The 23,970-nt window shown below is 34.5% G+C and overlaps 1 protein-coding gene across 1 annotated transcript in view; it reads right to left on the bottom strand.

Moving 5' to 3' along the window:
- The window catches only part of ADGRB3 (adhesion G protein-coupled receptor B3), a gene marked incomplete at its 3' end in the record, with an annotated part of 439,964 nt that overhangs the window by 149,665 nt on the left and 266,329 nt on the right, over window positions 1–23,970 (bottom strand). Inside the window, exon 16 of the mRNA XM_084203695.1 lies at window positions 21,659–21,702. Within this exon, the coding sequence (XP_084059821.1) occupies window positions 21,659–21,702 (44 nt within the window). The remainder of the gene's footprint in view (window positions 1–21,658; window positions 21,703–23,970) is intronic.

Genomic DNA, 23,970 nt, shown 5'->3' with positions numbered 1-23,970 from the left:
CTTGGCAGATTTCAAGTTACTCTTTATTATAGCAGATGAGAATGCTCCTCCATATCTATTAAAACTCATTAAGCCAAGGATTATTACTGAAGCCTAGTCAATAAATAAATAAAAAAGAGCAATTTCTGCATAAACTCACATCGCTTATATTTGTAGTATTTCCTATCTCTTTTATTAGTCTTCTGTAGAGTTACTTCCTGTGGAAAATGGAAGGACAAGAGGTATTTCAATACTTTTAATACTTGACTCTTTGCATTTCGGTGTTTGTACCCTCTGCAGAAGTAAAACAGCTGCTCCAGAAGCTTCTCATACAAGGTTTCTCCCAGAGAAAATTCTTCACTTAAATCTGCACAGGTGAATCATCTTTTGGATCAGGTAAGAATTTTCTATATCTCCAGTTTCATCTGGAGAAACTTTAAGAATTAAATAGTATCTCTATTTTTTTAAAGTCAATGTATGATCACTAAATCCAAGGTTATTTCATGTAAGTAGCTGTTTTGCAATCAGTGTGTTTATTACTTGCCAAAATCAACTTTTGAAATGGCAACACACAGCACTTAGTTCATGAATATAAAAATTTCTATAAGCTCTGAAGTGTTGAAATAATGAGGTCCCACCATTTGTGCAGCACAGTTCTAAGTCATATTTATCTCCCTGCTAACTTTAAAATAGCCTCATCGAAGGTCAAATCTGACATTTGTATTTAAGAAGCATATCTAATTCTATTTCATTAGAAGATCCTTTACCAGCTTTTTCCAAATCAATTTTGACTCAGATAGATTACCACTTAATTCTTTGTCCTCCTCCACAGCATTAAAGTGAAATATTGAATCCATGTGTCCTACTTTTGTCACTCATGCCCAAGAACATGAATTCAGATTGAAAGTGCTGTGAAGAAAGGGTTACTTGATTTTCTCTGCCCTGACTATCTATTCTGAAAGAATTTCTTAAATCTTGCAAAAGAAAGACTGAGAGATATTTGAGAACAGCAGGTATATTCACCAGAAGAATAATGACGGAAAAGAGTGGTTAACCTGGATACCACTGGCACCTAGACAAGTCACAGTCTAACAGGTTTTGTGATAGAGCTTTTATAACCAAACCTTACGATGTGATTGCCTGCCAAAGCTGCTTGCAGTGATCCAGGAAGCCCTGTCCAATCCTGCTAGACACACAGCGAGAAAACAACATGACAGTGTGGCAATTAAACTCTTAGTGGTACTTAGAATTTACGCTCTCTCTTGCATTCTTTTGTAAAGACAACAGCAGTACACGTTAATTCTTTACCGGGTTAATTTCTTCAAATATGAAAAAATATAAATGAATGAACCATGTACAAAGGAAACTTGTTAGCAGCTTGCTGCAGTAAAAAAATGTTAGGTGGTTCAAAGATGTATCTGTATTTCTGAGAACAGTTAACTGAAAGTAAACTGGATTATGCTATTGCATATGACCTTAAAATCCAAATCAGCCCATCTTGAAGTTTCACCTTAATATGGGTAAGGTGAAAAGTTGTTTTATCCCCTGCAAACATTTCATGTAATAAAGAAACTAAGTTTCAAGTGTGACGAAATTTCTTACATTTGAAATTAAAATTTGGAAGAAATATTGTACAGTTTAAAAATAATTTATCATAGGGAAAGTCCACTATTAAAGAGACTCAGAACGTCTGGATTCAAAATTATTCAAAACTCATTTCACTGTTACCCTTGCAACAGAAATATATATGTTATAATTTAATGTTAGTACTGTTCTAACACCTGAAGGTGTGTGGCATGCATATTTGCATAAAAGTATATGAAAAAAATAAAAAGTGGAAGCTGAATATTTGTCCCAATGAAAAAAATTCTTTGGTTTCATTTTGGAATAGGTGTATATTTAATTACAAGGTATTGTATGTACTTGTAAAATTCAAAGGGTAAGTGAGAAGAAAGTGGTACATGGAAGCATATACTGGCTGAGTAACTCTGTAGCAGACAGTGCCAGAGGCAGTATTGTAAGTACCAGAACATCCACCAGAGGAGATAGCCACAGTACTGGATGTTTTCACAAGAGCTAGAAGACAAATTTTGAATTATTGCCTTTGGGTCATGAATTTCCAGTCATGTACTCCATGTGGATTTGTACACATGAAGAGGTTTTGGGATAAGGAGGCAGTATAAAGGTCTGCTGTTCAATTAGAAGCATTACAGCATATGGTACAAGCAGACAAATTTGGATTCTGCCTTTACTTGCCTGCTAGGTAGAGAAAAATGCTTGTGTTTGGAAAGGGGTTTAAATGCACTTAGGTGGTAATGGAGAAGGGATGGTCTACATAGATATATCATTTGACCTTCTCAGCATGGACATGTAATGCACAGGTTTTCTACAATGTAGATGGAGGTCACCCAAGTCACAACTTACTGATGTTCAAATAAATATTTCCTATGTCAAGTGCTTTTAGTACTTTTGTAAAGAGACTTAGAACTAAAATTAAGAAGAAAAAAAAGAAAGCTTTAGAGTAATCTTTGCATTTATCTGCTAACAATTTTCACTTTGGTAGTAACAGTCCAGATAATGGTCTATGAAGCATGGAGAGCCAAAAATTTTTCAGAGTACCTCACATCAAAGGCTTCCATCCATTTCTTTCACCCTCCTGTTATGTAATAGATTTACATCTCATCTCTATATCTGAGGGTTTGGCATTTGGGGAGTATGGCTGAGTGGAAATAGAATAAAATATTAGGAGAAAAATTATGCTTTGCTACATAGATATCTGATTTAATAATTTCTGCATTTATAAATGGGGAATATTCCTTAACTCAAAATATGTACTGGATACCTTAGATATTCCATCATTTATAGAAATAGTTATATTTATTTAACTCTACCCTTATGAGTTGGGAATTATGCACTTTCTGCCTTTATGTTATAGGTCTACTCAACATCTTGTAAGTTACAGTGACATTTCTGCAGTTGGCTTTCTTCCTGCGATGCTCTCCCTCAATAATAAACTCCAAGCCGACCAGCATGATGAAGTATTTTGCCTGGTCATTTTCAATTTCTATACTAAGTTTCCATATGGCATAATAATAGGAAAAGACATTCCAGTATGATTGACAACCCCAAGAAGTCCTAGTTAGGAGAATATATTCAGCTATTGGAATAATTCAGAACTATATGAAACTTTTAGCCAAATGTTTTCATTGTGGTGTCTTTTACCCACCATAACAAAAAGACATGATGTAGCCTTGCAAAAGGGAACAGTGTATTTTTTTAGGTATTTATACATATTTATATATTTCAGAGGAAGTGACATTCAGATTAAATATATTGTTTATCAACATGAGAACATGATAGATGAATAACATACTTTTCTCAGATAATAAATGGGCAGAGTTTACTGTAGCTTCTGGAACATTTCAGAATTCAAATAACTAATAATAGGAAGCAGAGAATATTTGTTCTGAGCATCAGGGCACTGATGTTTAGCACTGTCTGGTTTACATTAACACATGCTTAAACTAGAAACATAGTTCAACTATTTGAATTCTCACAAAGTTAAGCAAGTGAGAAATATGAACTTTCCACCAAAAAAGAAAATTACATGTAGCTACTTGAATTACAGTCTTCACTTGGATTTTCCTCATCCTTCCTTGAATGTACAATCTAAGAGATAAGAATTATTATTTTAATAATCTATTAGACTATATGGTGGTACAACCACTGTATATTTCTAATGAATGAACCAGACTTAGTCTATTCATATACAATATAGGGGAAAGAAGTGGCCTATGGTAATGCTCATTTTTTATATGTCTAGCTGTATTTTTTATAGGTTATGAATTTCAGTCAAACTGCGAAATTAAATTGTAAAAATTGCTGGAGTATTGCAGGCTAAAATATCCATCTAGAAAAATGAGCAGATCTGAGTGTATTTTATAGCAGAGAGATAACATAATTTTCTTGAATTTATAGATTTAAGATTTAAAAAATGAAACATGAATTGAAATATCAGGAAAAAAATTGCTTACAGGAACTTTTGCTGATCAGAAAAAGCAAAAGTATATTTAGTACTAGCAATGGACTTCAACAGATTACTTCTTACAGAACTGCTGACTCAAGAAGTTTTCTATGTTTCCTGCCTAAAAGTCCCTCTCTATAAAACCTCATCTGTCCAATTCCACCTAAGGGTTACTTTAGAGATTTTTTTAAATGTCCACAGTGTGAACATAGAAATAAACTCCAATATTAAAGCAACTTTTTTTTTTTTTAACTTCAAAATTTCCCTCTGAAGTCATTCTGATACTCTGGAAAATATTTGCTCAACATTTCCACTGATTTTATGGGAAAGACAGAGAAAGATCTTACGGTATAATAAATTTCTAACTTTTGGGTCCTAATTCACATCAACTTTCTATAAACTGCTTCCATTTCTGCTGCTCTGGATCAAAGACTAAAGGAAGGCAGGCAATTTCATTGTCCACATGCAGCATCTGCAGTCAGATTCCTCCTTTGCCAAGTCTCCTGCATTTAAACACTGACCAGGACTACTGTCTTTCTGACTGGGAGACCTCACTCTGCAACAAAAGAAAAAGCCCACGAAGACAAATACCAAATGTCTAACACAAGTGCAAAGTGTGTGCACACAAAAGCAGATAATAAGGTATTTTAGCAGTACTTAGCAAGGTAAAAGTCGCTATTCTTTCAGTGTTAAGTACTGAATGAAATGAATTTCTTGAAATGCGTACTTAATATTATTCATATATCATAGTCTTAATCTAATGTCATAAGCATATATAGCTAAGAAATTACTATGGCCCCAAAAAGCGTATTTATTCTTACTTTAGTCTAAGAAAGAGTGTTCCTTTGCCATACTACAGCAAATACATAATGGCTCCCAAAATAACTTTAGTTTACAGAATCAGAGAAAGCTATGCTGCCTGTGCTGAGCTGTTTCTATCACAACTAGGCAGCTACCAGTATCCAAACCAGCAGCTGAAGGTAGTGTAGAATATATCGATTCCACACTGCAGTACACTGCAGTGACAAGGTGTAGAAAAAGTTTATTATTTTTCCCTTTGCATCTAGATGTCTTGGGAGACAGCTGGCACCTGTAGTGATACTCGAAATATTGTGATCAATGTTACAGATCACTGGATGGGAAAATCAAGGAAACTAGAAATAGCAAAATGTGGGATGCTTCTTGGTAAGTGTTATTTTGCAGTTCATCACAAGTCCAACATTGAAATGTTGCCATTAGTCACATATACTTGTTGCTGTTTTTATGCACACAAGTAAGGCTAAAAACTGAAAAAAAAAATCTTCCAAACTAAACACCACTATAATCATCTTGGTTTTAGTATTTTCCCATCTCTAAGGGAGGGTTTTCCTCCTTACTTTCAAAACCACACAGAATAGGAAAACAACAGAATATATAAACCAAAAAATTTCCTCTGGAAGTTTGCATCTCTCTGTACACATATGGGAGAATCCAGAAGGTTTGAGGATATATGATGGAAGACTTAAATACTTCTAGTTTAATTTGTAACAAAGCATATCAAAATTTCTAATCCCATGTTGAAGACAACTTCAATTGTGCAGGCTTAGAGATGATCTTGAACATTGCTCCCCTGTAGATTTCAGATAAGGATATGTGTATAATAAGTCTTAATCTAATACTTTGGTGAGACGTGGGTCTCAAGAGAAACTGTGAAATGGGAAAGTCACACATGAGAATAATTTCTTACTGAACTAAAACATCAGAATCTCTTTGAGTTTAATCTGATTTTTAGCAGGCACCAAATGCCTAGCAGGAAAATGCTTGATTTGCATCAGATTTGGACTGAATCTAGCCCAGTGAAACTGTTGCTGTGGGGTAGGCGTTAAAGAGCCATGTGGTTAAATAACATGGTAATCAGGGCACTGAAAATAAAATTTACAAACCTGAGAGTTAGGTGCTTAAGTTTCTTTTAATAGTGAATAGGGAGAGTAAGGTGCTTGAGGACAGTATTTGCAGCAGCTTTGAATAAAACACAGATAAATCAATCAATAGAAAAACTGCAAAGTAAAATGTTAAGAATTCCACTTAGTTAATGCCTACAGGGATTGACACCTGAAACCACTTTCTATTCGTGTACAGATAACTGGATCATTTCCTTTTAAATGAAGCTGCCAGAAAGACAAGAGCAGCGTTGTCCCAAACACCTTTTACTTCAGAGGGGAGACCTGGATATTAGGTCCTCATCAGACAGAAGAAGTTCACAAGCATCTTAACTCTGAGTCTGGAAATTCTGGATTGAAGATCACTCTTTTTGCAACCTGCAAAAATATATGCAGACTGCACTGTGCTGCAGTCTGCATATATATAATATATAAACATATTATTCATAGGGCCAGAAAATGACAAATAGGCAAACTATACTAACCAAATGATGACGTCTCTTCTCTGGAAAGTTTGGGAATCCTGCTTCAGGGACTTCATATGTACAATTGACACTACAGAACCCCTGAGAATTTACATGGACTCAGAAGTCATGGGTTCAATGTCTACCTCTGAATTCTTACTGTTTCACTTCTTACTGTTTCACTTCTTACTGTTTCAATTCTTACTGTTTCACCACTGTTGAAGTTCAACAAGCACATTTGGGCTTCAGATTTCTCATTTGTAAAGTGGAAATTATTTTCCTTTTGAAAATGGCACTGACAAGGGCTAGCATATCAGTACCAACTTAGCAGCAGCAGAACCTCTTCTACCAACAGAGACCTCTCACAGCTGGGGAGAGTGAACTAAAGAAAATGTGCAGCTTCAGTACATGAGGAATCATCTTATGATGCGCAGCTCTGGTGCATCTTTACCAATTCTGTGAATCCACTCCAATGGGAAGAATTATTGATTGGCAGAAAGGACACCACTGGACCTTCAGCTCTCTGACTGAGGTTTTATAGTGAGAACTGGCTGTTTGTCTGTTTGTTTGTTTTCAGTCATAAACCCATCCAAAGTTAAAGTCAAATCACTGAGAGAAGACATGACACTTCATAATGCCATTCTGACGCAGACTCTTTTCAGAAAAGTGCTGTATTTCTTTTGCCCTTATTTGTACAAAGGGCTTCAAGATGTACTGCCTGGACTATTATTGAGGAAGGGAAAGGAAATGTACAATTAAAACAGAAGATGAAGACTTCAATGGTCAGATGGTCAGTAAGTTTACTACAAATTATTTTTACCTGTATAAGCATATCTCAGTTATAATAAAATCAAAAATTGATCTATCTCTTTATAACCTGGGTCTACTAATGTCTACTAAAACTACTAAACTTTTGGATAGCATCACTGTTCTCTGTTCTTACCTGACAAATCCTTTTTAAGACAGGAGAACACTTGGTATTAAACTATCTATTTTCTTTCTTTTAAAATTTAGCTACAGTTGTACTGTGGCCTATAACAACCCACTGAAGTTTTCTTTCAGCAGATAAATGATAAAAGAACTTTCAGTTCAACAAAGCAGGAGCTTAAATTTAGGCAGACAACCATTGCCAATAATTTGACAGACAAGCTCATTTAATGTGCAGATATCAAACTAAACTCACATAGATTGACGATAATGAACCTACTTATATAACTAACTGGAATGTCTGCTATATAGCATTCTCCTATATTATGGTTTTGGTTTACATTTTTTCACTAAAAATTAGCAGTAGAGGCTAATCTGCTCTTCTCATTGTTGATAGAAAAGAATTGCAAGTGTCATTGACATAGTACTTGTAAAAAATTCTAACATTTTCACCCAGTTGGAGAGCAAGTTGAAAACACAAGGAACATTATCTGCAAGACTAAAAAATTACTTTATATGTCACTATCTCAAAAGATTGAGGAAAAAAGCACATAGGCTAAAATAAAAATAACTTTAGATAAATATTTCTAAGTTACCTGATTGCATGCAGGAGAGCAAAATAAGTAAATATTGAATTATTTGTTAGCCAGAACTTTTTTCCCCCTCTGGAAAGAAATATGACCCTCATGATATTCATTGCCTTTTACCACTCAAGTAACTGCCTGGGAGTTTCCACACGTTTCACTGATTACATTATTGTAAAGGGCAAAATATCCCTCAGACTAAAGTTTCATTATTTTTACACATCCTTCTGGAAAGAATGCATAAAATGTGATTTAATGATGATCAGAATTTATGTCCTGTACAGCATACTGAAGAAGAGACTAAAATATGAAGTTTAAGTGAGAACTGAGAGCAAGCAAAACCCAAACATGACAAAAATTACTCAGTGCATGGTAGAGAAAACCAGTTTTTGAATATTTATAAGACACAATTGATTAAAAGCTTTTTATAATGCATATGGTCATCTTTCATTGTTAATTAGTTTTCTTGCTGTGTAGTCCTGTTTGTTGACATAGGTAATCCCTGCAACCAGGATGTTGGCACCTAAATGGGTTCTACTTGTAGGTGTGAGTGCTGTCTTATAAAATGAATTTCAATTCACATGACAAAGTAACAGTGCCATATCAGTGGGTAGGGGAAAGGGGAGTGTGATGTCAGCCATTCAGCTAAAGCTTTAATGTTTTAGAGTACACTTCAATTAAGAAAGGTTAACAAGGTTATTTCTCAGGTTTTAGCCTCTAGGAACTGATCTGAGAGGCAATCAAAACCATTGAGATATAACTGGTATTAAAAAAAATAATGGGAAGTTTGTATTCTTTATTTGCTTCACTATGCAGGATCAGACTATATTTTCTGCTTCACAAAAGTCAGATCATCTCATTATTTAAAAAATACAGCAGAGGAACCATATAGCCAGCAGTGTTTGCCTGAATCAATCTTTGCCTGTGTAAAGTCATAAATGGTACACTGTGACAGGAATTAAAATCTGAAAAAAAACCTGAAAAACTACCTAAAACCGCACAAAATGTTGTGTTGCAGTACAAAATGAAAACAACACAAAACAAAATAAAACAGACAAACAAAAAAAAAAAAAAAAACCAAAAAAAACAAAACCAAAAAAAAACCAAAACAAAAAACCAGAAAAAATACCAAAGTGTTGTCACATATATGAAACCCTAGGCTTGTCCTCACTTCAGTAATACAGAATATAGGCCCTACACTGCTTGCTTTTAAACACATACTGGACAATTTGTTCAACTTCAATTGTGGCATTCAAAAAGTTATGCAAGATTATGGGGAATATCAGACCATTTAAATTAACAGTTGTTATAATAACAATGGATTGACTGTGTAGCACTTATCCAACTCCATTGTAATCTCTGCTTTTTAACTGTGACAACATGATGGAAGGATGATAATACATAAAAGTTCTTTTACTCCATAAATTGGTTTGCAAACAGGCCAGAAAATGCATCAAAAATGCTATTGGGAACATAATCAACCTTGTAGGATCACAAATATACATTTTTTAGTATCTTACCCAAGTATGGAGAGAAAGCAAAGCATTATTTTATTACATCCTGATTCTCACTACAAACTATGTGTTAGAAATTAGACATTATGCTTCAGAGCATGCCTTATTCCTTATGAGGATTCATTTCTCCTTTTATTTAATTCAAAAATGCCTATCAAATTGATTTCATAATTCCAATATTAACTTTACTGAATGCATTGCCTGTCCTCTGACAAGATAAGTCTGTTTTGTATGTTGCCTTTGGAGGACGTTTCCTTCATAAAGTTACTGTTTGTCACTATGTCCTTAACAATCAATTTACAAAAATGGAAAATGTCTATCTCTAAAAACTAATGACATAACATGTTAATTTATTTCTGAACCTCTTTCTTCTATACCTAGTTTTGTGAGTTCAATGTCAATAGCATATATTCCATATTTTAAATTATGCTTATTATTTTTACACAGCTTTATGAGATCATCATTTGTAGTCTGATGGTCAGGGCTGTCTTCTGAAAAGAAAAAGCTGTGAGAATCCCTAGTACTCCACAAAGACTTTGACTGTGGGTTATTCTACAAAAGGTCATCCTTATCTTTTATTTAGTATGTGTTTATCCCAAGGACATAATCTGAAAATCCATATGCTGAGGTAGAAATTTATATATAGTGCAGAATTCAGTCTGGTATTGAAACTTCTAAATATAAGCACCCATAGATATGTAAAATTTAAAAGTTTCCATTAGTGAAAGGACATCTTGCCAGTACAGTCTATAGGGCCTAGAGGACACTACCTGTATATGGTACCCCATGACAGTGGCACCTGCAGCTATAAACATCTGAGTGTTTTCTCAATTATGTAATTAATTAATTCTGCTGTTAGCAATTGATTAAATTTCCTACTAAAGAAGTACTACTAAAGTACTACTAAAGAAGTTTCCAGGTGCCTTCCCCTGCTTTGAAGGTGTATTTTCTCTTATCTTCTGTACATATATCCTGAAATTTTTCTACAGTCTTGAATTAGGGTATCTAAATTGAGACTTTAATATTAACCCTTAAATTTAAGGCCTATTAAAACACATTAATATATCCAAAGAATACCTTCTCTTACACAAAACTAAACAGAAAAGAAATCCAGAAGAGAAATTAGGAAAAACTTCAGCTTTAAAGTTTACCACTGATGACCTATACTTCAAAATCAAATACAAATAATAATAATAAAAAAAAATTCACCTCCTCAGAACATTGACCTGGGTTTTCCTTGGTTTGGTGATATTTATTTTCTCAGAAACAATTGGATTAATCAAAGTAAACTGAAAATGTAAAGGTCTAGTCAAACCAAAAGGAACATTAGTTGTATAGGTTATAAAATGACATTTGGATAATAGTTTGAGCTGGCAGTGGTGCGGAGAGGTTGTAACAGAAGGGTATCTCTAAAATAGAATGCCCAATATCTATAAAAACTCCATACACAGCAGAATGTGTCCGCAAATGCCTTCTCACCTCACTCCTAGTTCTTCCTGGCTCTTCCCCACAATTGTCTGAACAAGCAACTTACGTGTTTTCCAGAGATTAAGATGGCTTTTTTCTGGGATTTCATCTTGTCTCATTATTCTTAGATAGCTGTGCATCTACACACTAGTCTTTCATGGCTCCTTAAAATGACACACAAGATATGTTTCTATTTTTGCAGGAAGGTGAAAATCAAGCCAGAATCAAATGGGTCCTTTCACCAGTGCTAGACATATTCTAGACTAAAGAAAGACAGATAATTTTGGTGGCTAGGTCATAAGGTTGTGGACCTAAGGGCATCTTGTTCTCTAATTTTGGCTGAAACACTGACTCACTATGATATTTAGAAATCCATATATTTCCTCGACTGTGATGAAAATTTTTCTATCTTCTAGAAAGGCCTCAGAGGAAAAGAATGTCATGTCTAATCACATTTTTTTTTTTTCTTGTGTAAATCAGTTACAAAAATATGAGGGCAGAATAGTCTGCTTCAGATGAAAAAACAAAAATAAAACATATCCTAACAGTCAACTGTACAGGCAAAGCAAGTAAGGAAAGATAGATTGATGATAGACACATGATAGACAAAGAGATATTTAGATAGACAAAGAGGGAAAAGCAGGTGGTTTTGCAGATTTAGCACCACTTTTCGCTTGCCTTTGCAACAAAGCAGAGGCAATATACAAGAGGTGTTTGTTATCTATTTTAAGATCAGTGTATGTTCTCCAATATAAATTACATTGAGAGCAAGTAGAACCTGACAGCAGATAAATATACACTGCAGTAAGCAGAGTATGCTTTGCTGCATAATAAAATAAAGAAATGAATGTTTAATATTTTTAATTGTACTTTTGATGGAGAGGTGGTAAATATTTTTTCATGCTTTATTCCTTTAATCTCTGTGTGTACATGGAATGAAGAAGTATGTGAAGTATGTGTGCAAGCACACACACAACTTGTGCACCTAAAACATCAGATGTTTGGCTGTCCACTTACAAGAAAAAGTGGGACGGAGGGGAAGAATGGGCTGAAGATGTGATTGGCATAGAAAGAGATACTATCAACTTTCTCCTGTACATTCTACAACTTTTAGAGCGTAAACTGCTTAAAAAGAGATTAGACTGCTTCCTGAATGCTGCTGACTCTTGCTCTCTTTTAAGAATTTCTCTACTAGCTGCAGGGCACTATATTGGCTAAATGGAATGAGAAATTCTTCAAATGAAATCATTCTTTTTTGTTTTAAGTATTTATTGTTTGGGTTATAATCTCATACTTTACATATTTACTTTTTAAGCTATTTTGATGTATTAAAACCATAGCTTATTTTTGTGAATAACCATTAAAACTGAGCAGGTGCCAAAGAAGGTATCAAGGAAGTACACACCTACATTTAAAAAAGACATTTAATAGCTCTATATTTCAGTCAAAATAGCAATTACGACCAAGTATAAACCTAAAGGTTTTAAGTCTGGTTGAAATAATGTACTCTTTACAGGCTAAGCATACAAATATACCAGATTCATTATAGGCAGTGATCTTATTTTTCTAGTTCTCTGTTGCTCTGCATGTCAGTATATGTAATCCCGTAATTATTGCCATTCATGTCGATGGAATGACTCCTGGATTTGTGTCAATACCTATGGTGTGATTTTAGTTCTATTTTCCAAATCCATTTTTAAGCCCGGACCATGTAAGGATCTATTAGTAAACTTGACATCAGGATCATATTCATGTTAAGTCACGAATTGACAGTCACATTATGGCATTTTGATGCATGTTTTTTGTTACATGCAGAGATATTTTGCTTTGCTTCCATAGTTATGGAGAGATAGAACAGAAAAGACAACCACTAGAAATTGCATCATTAGGATACCACGTAGCATCAAAAATTATAACTATAGCCTGTGAAATTTAGAATTATATTACATACTCCATTACTTTGAATAATAGCACGATTGCAGAATGTTATTCCCAGCACATGTACTTGAATATATATGTATATTACATTTTGTTAACTAGCTATACAGGAAATTTCTCTTACTCAACATTATCAGAGAAGATGATGATAACATTAAAAAACCATCACAACTGCACCATGCTTTCAGCTAAAAATCTATTTAGCCATAATCTAGCAGCTATTCAACACAACAGTTCTGCTTTTTCTGTGAAATTGCTTTGCTTGGAGCTCTTCATCTAGCATATTACCTTCCATTTAAACTCGCTTAAATCCTGATATACATTTGTATTATTCTCATTAAGGTCTGGCCACCCTGCATCACTTAAGCTTAATAAAAGATCTTCTATTCAAATGGATAAGTTGTACAAATATTGTCCCTGCAATCTTTAAATAATTTAAAATTTAAACTGATAAACCCACAAACATTATTTTTATCCTTGTTTCTGGTCATGTCAATTTTATGGCTAATTCAATTCGTATCAGATATATTCCTTTAATCAAAGGCCACTTTATCAAATGCAACATTGCCCTCAAATGTTTCTGTTTTAAAGGAATTAAACCAGCCTGGCTCATGGGAGAGAATGGTAAGTTGACTTGCAACCTCACTAAGTAGAACTGCGTTGAATTAACTACAGTAAAAATATAGTATATGGTAAACCTCCTCCATATATAATCTGTCATAAATTTAAAGATAATTATGAGTTGATATATACACACGTTATGCTTTCTCTGTGCTGAGACAGAGTGCATGATGAAGTAGTCTTTAATGACTTGATGTTCTTTTGATCTGTTTATCTGGTATATATCGAAGAACTGCTTATACAGGATGAGATTTTAAGTACCACAGGAAAAAAAAAATGGAATGGAAGCATGGATAACTAAGGGAAAATCAACAAAAAGAGATCAAGAAAATGGTATATTTTATTGTAGATTTTGTAACATGATGCAAGTGCATTACTACTACTTTACTAATATTTCAATGTATTTTCTGAGTATCGGGATGCTTCAAAGCCTGAAAATCTTAAACCTGTCTTCTTTATCCACTCTACACTGAATTTCTTGTCCAGACTCAAATTCTGAAAACATGACTCACGAAAAGAACTCTATATTTTAACAACAATGGCCTCTGGAAATAAACCATACAGAATATTTTTTTTTGTTTTGTTTTTTTGAAAGGGTTATTTTTTACCAAATAAGCCTTTAGAAATTTTTTAGATTGAATAGTGACCAGATTTTGTCAGTGAGAACATACATATTGATTGACGTCATGAACAGGCACGTGAAGGTCTTTGCTTCCCTCTAGTGACTGGTCCAGGAAGAGATTTAACTGAATCTGCTTATTTTACTCAACTTTGGCTCAGAGATTCAGCAAAAGATTATTTATGTGTAAAGACACCTGAGAGGTCAGTGAGATGCTGATACAGCATTAGAACATGCATATTTGTGATAGTGATTGATAATATATGGGAGATTTACACTGGACACGTATTTGACTGGTTTTGATGTAGTTTTACAGTTTTATCAGGCAGAGATACAATTTCAATGTTGACAATTCAAGAACAATTGATAGGATTGGGAGATGACTTCTAGGATGAATTTTAAAACATAATTTCAGATATTTATTTAAAGTCATTGTGCCAGAAAACACCTGTAGTACGACAGACCAGACTTCAATGAATTACATGATGTTTGATTTACCAAAGGGATTACTTAGTAATTCAGGAGAATTAGACATACATATTTTCAAGTAAAGACAAGCAAACCTACGCTCTTCAAATGTTAAAAAAATACATTGTATGATATTGTATTATATTTTCCTTATCATATTACTAAAGCAAACTATATTTATACCAGTTGTAGTTCTATTTTGCTGGGTATTTTTTTTTGTTGTTGTTGTTGGGTTTTTTTTTTTTTTTGCACTGACTGCAAATAAATTTTTAAGTAATAAATGATGTGATTTACTTACAATCAATTTTAGGCACATTATCTGTACCCCTATTTTCAAAGGAATAGGTGCACAGCTCTTCTTACATGGACAAGCAAATATTTCCCAGATTATTTATCTTCTATGGTGGCACAAGCAGGTTTTATTTTTATTTAATGATGGTATAATACAAGGACCTTTAGTGCTTCTGCATTACTACTGTTGGATAAACAGAGCTAAATTCTACAAAACAGACAACAGTCATAAGATCATCAAAATGAACAAGGAAAAAAAAAAGAGAAATAGCATTTTAAAACTATTTAAGCTTCACAGATCTGCTTCATGGCAGGAGAATGATATCGGCTTTGACAACAGGTAGGGAACATTGTCAAACAGGACTCAGGAATTTGGAACTCTTACTCTACCATGAGTGACCTTGGATGAACAGCTTTGCTCTCATCATGCTCCGGTTTCTCCTATCTGTAAACCAAGGAGGATGGCATGAACCTCTGTGTTAAAGTGGTTTTAAATTTGCAGGTGTAAAAACCTTTAGGAGGTACATGACATAAATGAGTAAGGTTGCTAAACTTTTGCAGTTGCAGTTGTGCTATTTTGTACTTTTGGAAGCTGTGCTATTTGGTACACATTGTTTTCTCCTACAAGTCAGCCCAAGGCCAGCACCATGGTGGATCTCCAGATCCTGTTTTTTGCATTTCTTGGTGAAGTTTTATTAGGAAAAAACAATTGCATTTTATTTGACTTTGTAAGATTCATTAATTTTTCTGGAAACTTAGATACCAAACCAAATTAGGACTGATTTTTTTTCTGTAGTGAACTTTAATCAAACTGCTCAATTATCTTTTGTCCTCATTATACACTAAAAATCTGTCAAAAGTCCAATTATAATTTCTAAATTTGATTATGAAAATAGAATCACTGGTTCTTTTTAGTTACAGTCCAGAATTTAAATTGCCTGATATTACAAGAAACCACTATTTTTAGTTTGTGAAAAATCTACATTTACATAACAGCAATAAATAGCAATTGAATTCTCAACAAATGGAGTTGATTAATCGCCCAGTAAAAATTAAAAAGTGAACTTATCAGGAATTAATTTGATTTCTTTTTTTTTTGTTATAAGTCTCAGCACACCATGTAAGTTCTGTTCATGGCCGTGTAGGTGTTAGTGAAGAGCAGTGTTATAAAAAAAGTACTAAATTATAAATTCCTCCCATATATACTGATTCATTTTGTGTGACTTAAGCAAAGAAAATTTTGGTCTGGCTCTTTTTCAACATAAAGGAACTCCATTTATATTGTACAATATTTCAGAATTAATTTTCTACCTTACAGTATAATCTTAGCAGTTTGTGAATTTAAAAAAATAATAAATTAGGTCTTGCATGGTTCTCCACTTGATCTGATCTGATTCAAATCAGTCAAAGCCTTTTCGTTGTCTGCAAAGGAGTTTGGATCAGGTTTTTCATCTCATTCTGTTTTAATAAAAAAGAACATGATTCTGTAAAGTCTTCCAAGTCTTTATGCAGGACTATCAGCAATACAGTGTGTAGTGTGCGGTTACACAGGTTGCAGTATGGAAAATTCTTCATAAAAACAGGTGTTCCAGGAGGCATTCATCTTTCAGCTTCATTAATGAACATAGGCATAGAAACTAACATTGAAAGAGAATTTTCTGCCTCGAAAAATGCGCCAGGAGTAAAGTCTGACTGTAAAGCTGGACCAACAAGACTGACTGCAGTCAGTGGAAGAAGCAAAGCTCTAGCTGGCATGTACTGCCAAACTATACTTCCTGTCATTCAACTTCCTCATTATCTTTCTGGGGATGAAAGCAATATGACTGTGAAGTAACATAAAGTAAGGAGAGGTTACTATTAATATTTTCAGAAGAAAATTCTGACTTAGGATATTCTAATGATTTGATGATTAGTTTGACATATTTTGAAAAAAAGTTATTAAGAGCTGTCAAACCTATTTTCAAAGGTTTGAAGGCTAGGACAAAAAAAAAAAAAAAAAAAAGAAGCCTAAACCTTTAGTGGTCCATTGGGCTAGTTTTAAAAAGCAAAGTGGAGAGGAGAGAGACATAGCAGATTGGTGTTCCCTGTAAATTTTACCACTGGGCAACAAAATGCAGAAGTTGCTTGATGGCATGCAAATAAGATTATATTGAAAAGCTGAGTTGCAGAAAATTAGCTGGTAGACTCTCCTTTATTGGTATTGAAGAATTCCTTTAATGGACTGTTTCTCCAGACTTGTATCCAGGGACAATGGGAGAAAAATAGTTAAAAGCCGTAGGGGATAACTTAAAAAAAAATAACTGTAAACTTTTTTTAACCCTCTTTAATGGAGGATGCTAAAATATGTCTCGAGTGTAATAAAAAATTATACAAATGTTTGCATTTTGTCATTTTGCATATTTGGGTATTCATACTTTCATATAGCTTAAGGGTAGAAAATCTAAGTCCCTGCTCATGGAAACTTGCATGGTAATATGGAAAAAAAATAGAGCAGATGTACTACTTGTCCTAATCTGAAACAGAACCAGGTCAAAATTCTTAGAATATTAAAAATTTCAGCTAATTGCATTGTACTTCTTCCAACTGTATAGTCAGCAGGCACAAACTATTATGAGCACACATATGGTCAAATAAAATGCTGTCATACTGCTATAACACCCTTCTGCAGCAACTGGCAGAGAGAGCTTCAGAATACTAAAGCCCTTTCCTTACCCAGTGCTGCGAGATGTCTTGTTGCACTGCATACAGATGTGGAGCACATTAGCAACAACTGACTCTGTCCTGTGGAGAGCACATGTGCCTGCATTATGTCCAACACATTTCTAAAAGAACAAGCACCAGCTGCACTATTTTGCTAATCAGTTGGAGACTCTAGAAACTGCCATGTGAGATATCACTTCCTCTCTGCGGCCCAACACATCTACCCCGCTTTCCATGCCCTCACTGCAGGGGTGTTAGCTGAGGGTTGCATGTGAGGGAGGTACTTCCCACATTCAGTACTGTGGCACCTTTCCAGCCTCCTACTGCGCTTTGAATTCTGCTCCTGGTTCAAGATTCCAAGGGCTGGGCCCTCTAAGACAAATAGTTTGGCCTGACTTTATCAGGCCAAACTTTCATAGATGCTAGAGATCCATTGTGCTCCTTTTGACTGGGGTAGAATTAATTGTCTTCACAGTGGCTACTATGGAGTTATGTTTTGGATTTGTGCTGAATACTGGGTTGATAATATAGAGATGTTTTTGTTATTGCTGAGCAGGGCTTACACAGAGCCAAGGTGTTTTCTGCTTTTCATGCTGTAATGCTGGTGAGGAGGCTGGGAGTGTTTGGGAGGCTGGGGGAAGACACAGCCAGGACAGATGACACAACTGTTGGTTGAGACTGTGTTTGCTGTCTCCCTATTCTTTCTTGTTTTCCTTTCCAGAAAGCTAGGAAGGACAAAAGAAAAGCTTTCAAGTTTTGTTTCATCTTAAAATCTTTAAAATCACTTCTGTAGGGTAGGAAAGTCAGTGCTAGTACCTGACCAACTCCTTTTCTTTCTCTTTGTGGACTGAGACTCTTGAACTAATGTGTCACAAACAGTTCCTGACAGCAGGGATTGTTTGCTCACGCCAGGTAATGGAAACAGAAAAGACACAACTCTTTCTGATTTTTTTGGTTAGTTGGTTTAAGGAACTGAATTGTTTCTCCTTAGAATGTTAAGTAAAAATATTTCAAGAATTTTCCTATGAACTAGACGGAGAAGCATCCAGGATCCTGAGATTTTACTGAAGGCAACATCTGAATACATTTTCTGAAATGAGTAGGTGAAGTTATCACTCATTTCTGAGGGGGAAAAATCACCACTTGCACACAACTGATGCTACTAACTTTGTGTAGGGAAGCTGGAAGTATCGAAGGAAGCACTAGAAATCATAAAAAAGCCTAGTTTCAATCACCACAGAGAAATGTGCTCTATATTTTGGGATAAGAAACTGAAATAAAGTGTTGCATTATTGTATTGAGTTTAATACATGACATATTATTTTGTTCTTCAGTTCCACTGTCTGGATATTGTACACACATTTGACTGGATGCCTACAGAAGGGGGACAAGGCTGCCAGCTTGATAAATTGGAAGCTTTATAAAACAGAGGGAAGAATCACCAAATTGCATGGAAAAGAAAGAATGGATGAAAACTACTTTCACCAAAGTTAGGATGACAAAATTGTCACAGATACCAATGGCAGTAGGAATAAGTTTGATGATCTGGTATGATTAAACATCTCAGAGATCAGGAACTTTTTTCAAGGATGGAAGTCAGAGAACTGTAATCATTATTCAGTCTTCTGAAAAGCATGTCCAAAATCCAGGTAGATAAAGCCTTCCTTGCTGCTGGACAAGTACTAAACTGACAAGATCAGTGGAGGGAGTATAATTTACCAAATGTGAATTTCCAATGCAGATAAAGGTGTGGGAGAAGTGGCTAAAAAGGTAGAAAAACCCATTAGAGGTTAATGTTGGCTGGATACCAATGATAAAAGCAAACACAGTTTTCATCTGAAAACCACTTAATTTAAAACACCTGACTCATGACAGACTATTGATTAGTTAAGACTACTTTTTGTTGGGTTTATTCCAAAATGCTTGCCAAGTCCTGGTTATGCAAAAATTATCCCATTTGGAAGGACATGAGTACATCACAGCTCTGTAGGATTTGCAATGTGAATTAGGCTATTAATCCATCAAATCCAGTTGCCTGCTGGTGAAGATAACTAATTCCCGAGACTTTAAAAAAGTAGAAAAATAAAAGAAAACCAAGCCACCAAGAACCCAACATAATCATGAGCACCTAACTAATTTGTTTGTAATATTTATTTGTTTAGATTTATAAATGATAGAAACTGACTCAGCATTATAGAGCTTTCATAATTTAAAAGTCACAATGTCAAAGCACAAATTCTGAAATATTCCTGACCAAATACAATGGTCCAAATGGAAAAAAGAAACAAAATAATAAAAACTACAAAAATAAATTTTGAATAAGCTAACAGAAGAGATATTCTCCAAAGGAATGGATGAAAAAAGTAGAAGTTTGCTCTTGCACATTCTGATAAGAGATAATGTCATATTCTCAAAAAATATCACACATGCATTTTCAAAACAAGCGACACTGGTGTCCATGCAGACCTTCCTGCATCAGACCTTACTGGGAATATTTCAGGGCTCATATCGCTTTTAAAAATGGACAAATCTTCAAGAACATCCCCAGTCTTCATATTTTCTAACATATTCAATAGCTAATATTAAATAATATGCCTAGAAAAGATATCCTTCAGAACACAAAAGCACATGTTTCTCCCTCAAAACCTCAGACTATTTTATGTAAGCTTTATGTAAATTTTAGATGTTTCACAAGTTTACTTTTCAATCTAGATTCATATTGAAAGCAGTACATAAGCGTACACTGAACTTCTCCATAAAAAATACTAAGAGAAATGCAAAACCAGTGGCAAGCACAAAAGGTATTTGTTTGCATCTACTTCACACATTCCTCCCAAATACCTGAATAAAATATTTTAATCACATTGTTTAATATGCAGCATGGTGTTGGGTTTATTTTTAGCAGTCCAATTACACTCAAATGTGCCTTTGATATTTTGGACTGGAACAGTGAAATCAGAGCATGTGCTCTAAATACGCAGTATTGAAAGTAACCCATACAAAAAATTATAAAGAAAGCACTGTATCACTCTTGTATGAACTAAATACTGTGAAGAGAAAACAAAGAATGTGGTCCAAATCTTATGCATTTTATGTGCTCCTAATAAGGCATAATATGAAGTAGTACTTCATTCCACAGATTTAATGGAAATTGAATACTATGATGGTACTGGAAAATAATGGTATGATTTTCTGCAGAGGCACAGACCATGGTACTACTTGTATTTGGAAAGATTTCTAGTATCATGTCCGAAGTTTCACATTTCTGTACTGTAATGCTGTTTCTCAGCCATCAGTGTGCTGATGTAAATCCAAGCTCAAGGATAAAAACACTCACAAAATCACAAAAATCATGCAATTCTAACACTGTAGATAAGTCTGTATTATAAGATATATTAAATACCCGGATAAGAAGTACAACATCACCTTTAAAAAACAATAACATGGCAACCATATAGGGACCCTTCTTGAAACACTTAATCTGCCTTGATGCAAAGTTCACCTTGACCTTAATGGGAAATTTACTGTGACAGATTAATGCTGCAAATTACAACTGCACAAACTTGGGATCAATTATAAACCACAACTGGATTTAACCAGTTTGCTTTCTTAGAGCAACATTTTATTTTTTGCTATAGAAGAGAAACACTAAAAAATGTAGAAGACTAATACTAAGATTTCATTGCTTAGTATACAACTATTATTTTAATAAACTTAAATGAAAATTTGAACAAACTAAAATGAAGATTGCTGTGTGGATCACACTTGAAAATTGTATTTCTCCCTGCAGTAACAGAAGTGGGAGTCTTCCTTAGTTATTTGTCTCATCGTTTACCCACTTGCCTGTTGCCCAGCAACTACCATGAAGGAACTACAGTCCTTAGCCATTCTAATTTTAACCTTGAAAAAGCAAATAAAAATTACTATGTGAGCAGTCTCTTTCTGGTGAGATATTGCAAAATTTCAGTTTTTATATCTGCATAAAAGAAGCCAAGTGACTGGAGAATTCAGTACTTCCAATCTATCAAAAGTTCACTTTCTCTGCCCTTGTATCAACCTGTTTACTGACCAACCATTTAAATATTGTTAGATACTTTGTAATATTTGAGCTATAGCAATAGAAGCAAAAAATCTGTCACTTACATTGTTGAATCATCCCACAGCACACAGTAGGGATTCAATGTGCCCTAAGAAGAAAACAAACAGACCTATTAGTTACCCGTATACAAAAATATTTGTTATGCTTGACCTAAAAAATTTGTTTGGGTCTCTCCCAACAAGATCATCCTCATACTCTGATGAATTGATGCCACTGAAATGGCAAAAGCTTAAGGTTAATTCTTATAGGATATTTGGAAGACACTTGACCCTTAGAGCAGAGTATATGTGCATTTTCTGCTTAGATAAGGAAAGCATAAAGTTATCTATTTGATATATCCTAGTGGAAGTAAAATATGAGAAAATAGTTAATCTGTTAAGAGACCTGACTGAACATTTCTGGTGTTATTACAGGACGAACTTTAGACCCCTTAGAAACTTGGATGTCAAAATCAGTAAAGGTTTTAAAAACTTTAAGCATATGTTGGGCAAAATGACTTGAGGTTGGGATTCCAGATTCACAGGCCCCACATTCAGTGTCCAAAGGTTTTGTCAATTAGGTCCTCAATCAGCAGAGGTTTTGCTCAAAATATAGTGTTTTTTTTTTGTTTGTGGTGGAGCATTACAATACTGGCCCCATCTCTTCAAAGTCCATGGAAGATTTCTGATTTGATTTAGAACTGAATAGGAATCAAGATTTTTATTACAAATCACTGAACAACTGAAAACTTTTTGGGAAATTGAAAAATCTATGAAATTATTCATGTTTATTTTGTTGCCTAGGAAGTGTAACAAAAATTCACTCAGATTGACTTAGAATTACTCAAAACTGCTAAGCTATATTCCTGTTCACCATTAGCATTAGATGTTCCCAGGAGTCAGAACTACATAAAAATTATATAAAATTTGGAATAAAAATATATTTTAAAAAAAGCATAAGTGATTTGAAGAAACAGGTGGAATTCACTATTTTTGGATGTCAAGGCTAGTGAACAGTGTAGATGCAGTTGATATAAAGGTACTTTCATATAAACAAAGCACACCTTAATATTTTATTCTTAAAAATGATTTATTTATAGAAAAACTTGACAACCTGTAAAGTAAAAATCTATTAAATATTTAAATTATTCCATCTACCTCTTTTTCAAAGATAAAAAAGGTCCTTCTGGAGGTGCTTGTGAGACAGGCATTTAGGGAATTTTTGAACCTCTACTTCAGCATTTTGCTGACTGCATTGAATTGGAGGAGTAGAATATAAATATTTAAAACCAACATATACTTATGGAACGTTATATTTACATAGCACTGTACAAACATAAATAAAGGATGCTCCATCCCCTGAAGTATTTATAATATAAAGAAGAGGAAGGGGAAGAGGGCACAGGGCAAAGCAGTGGATAACAGGGCAATTGAGATTTGGAGACCAGGTCCTGCATCACTTGCCAGGAGCTTTCAGATACACTGATGGACTAAGAGATAGAAGGATAAGAATTAGGAACAAAAGAATATCAGAGCAGAATTAAATTTTCTTTAAAATGTAATTTTAAAAAGAGTATTAATTTGTATAGTAAGTTTAGGTGAAGAAGTTTTACTTATAATATGATACAGTATATGAATATTAAACATACTTCTGTAGCTACACACTTCTATAGCTGCATCATAGTTGGGCTCTGCATCTCTCAGATCTAAGAGTTGTCTTTCCCAGCAATGGACATAATTCAGTTCATGCTTGCTATTCCCACAATGCAAATAGAATGAATACAAAAACACTTTCAGCAAAAAATGTCCATTATAAAGAAATCTAAAAAATAGGGGGGAATAAAAACCTTTGCAGAAAATTGAAACACGATAAAATTGCTGTCAGATCACACATTTTTCTCTCTTTGAAATGTATTCAAATGAAAAGGAAGAGTTTGTTTGGCCATTGCAGTCACTAATGAGAGATTAGGCAGAAACATGGGAAGCAGCATAAATATTATTCCTGTTCCACAAGGAAGTCTTGTGGGAGGGTTTGTTCCACCAGAAGTGGCAGCTTGCAAGTGCACAGCACCCTTACAGAACTTCTTCCTCTTTTGATACTTGATCAAATACCCTTCAAGCATTGTAGGGACCACAGAGAGCTTGTTTCTGTATTTGCTTCTTTGCCTTTAACCTGTTGCTCTCTTTTTCACAGCCTTTCTGGGGTACCTCTAGGCAATGTTGCCCTGCTGTTGTAGAGCTGCCCCCAACAGCCATGGCTGTCTGTGGGGGCAGTGCTCTTACCAGCTAATTCCTCAGCTGCAGCTAAGGAAGCAGCTATTATTCATCAGTGTTTTCAACTGCTGTAGCATTGATTTATACACTACAGTACATCATTT

This window comes from Fringilla coelebs (genome assembly GCF_963513975.1).
Source record: "Fringilla coelebs genome assembly, chromosome: 3".
NCBI lineage: Eukaryota > Metazoa > Chordata > Aves > Passeriformes > Fringillidae > Fringilla > Fringilla coelebs.
This window is presented reverse-complemented; position numbering and strand designations above follow the sequence as displayed.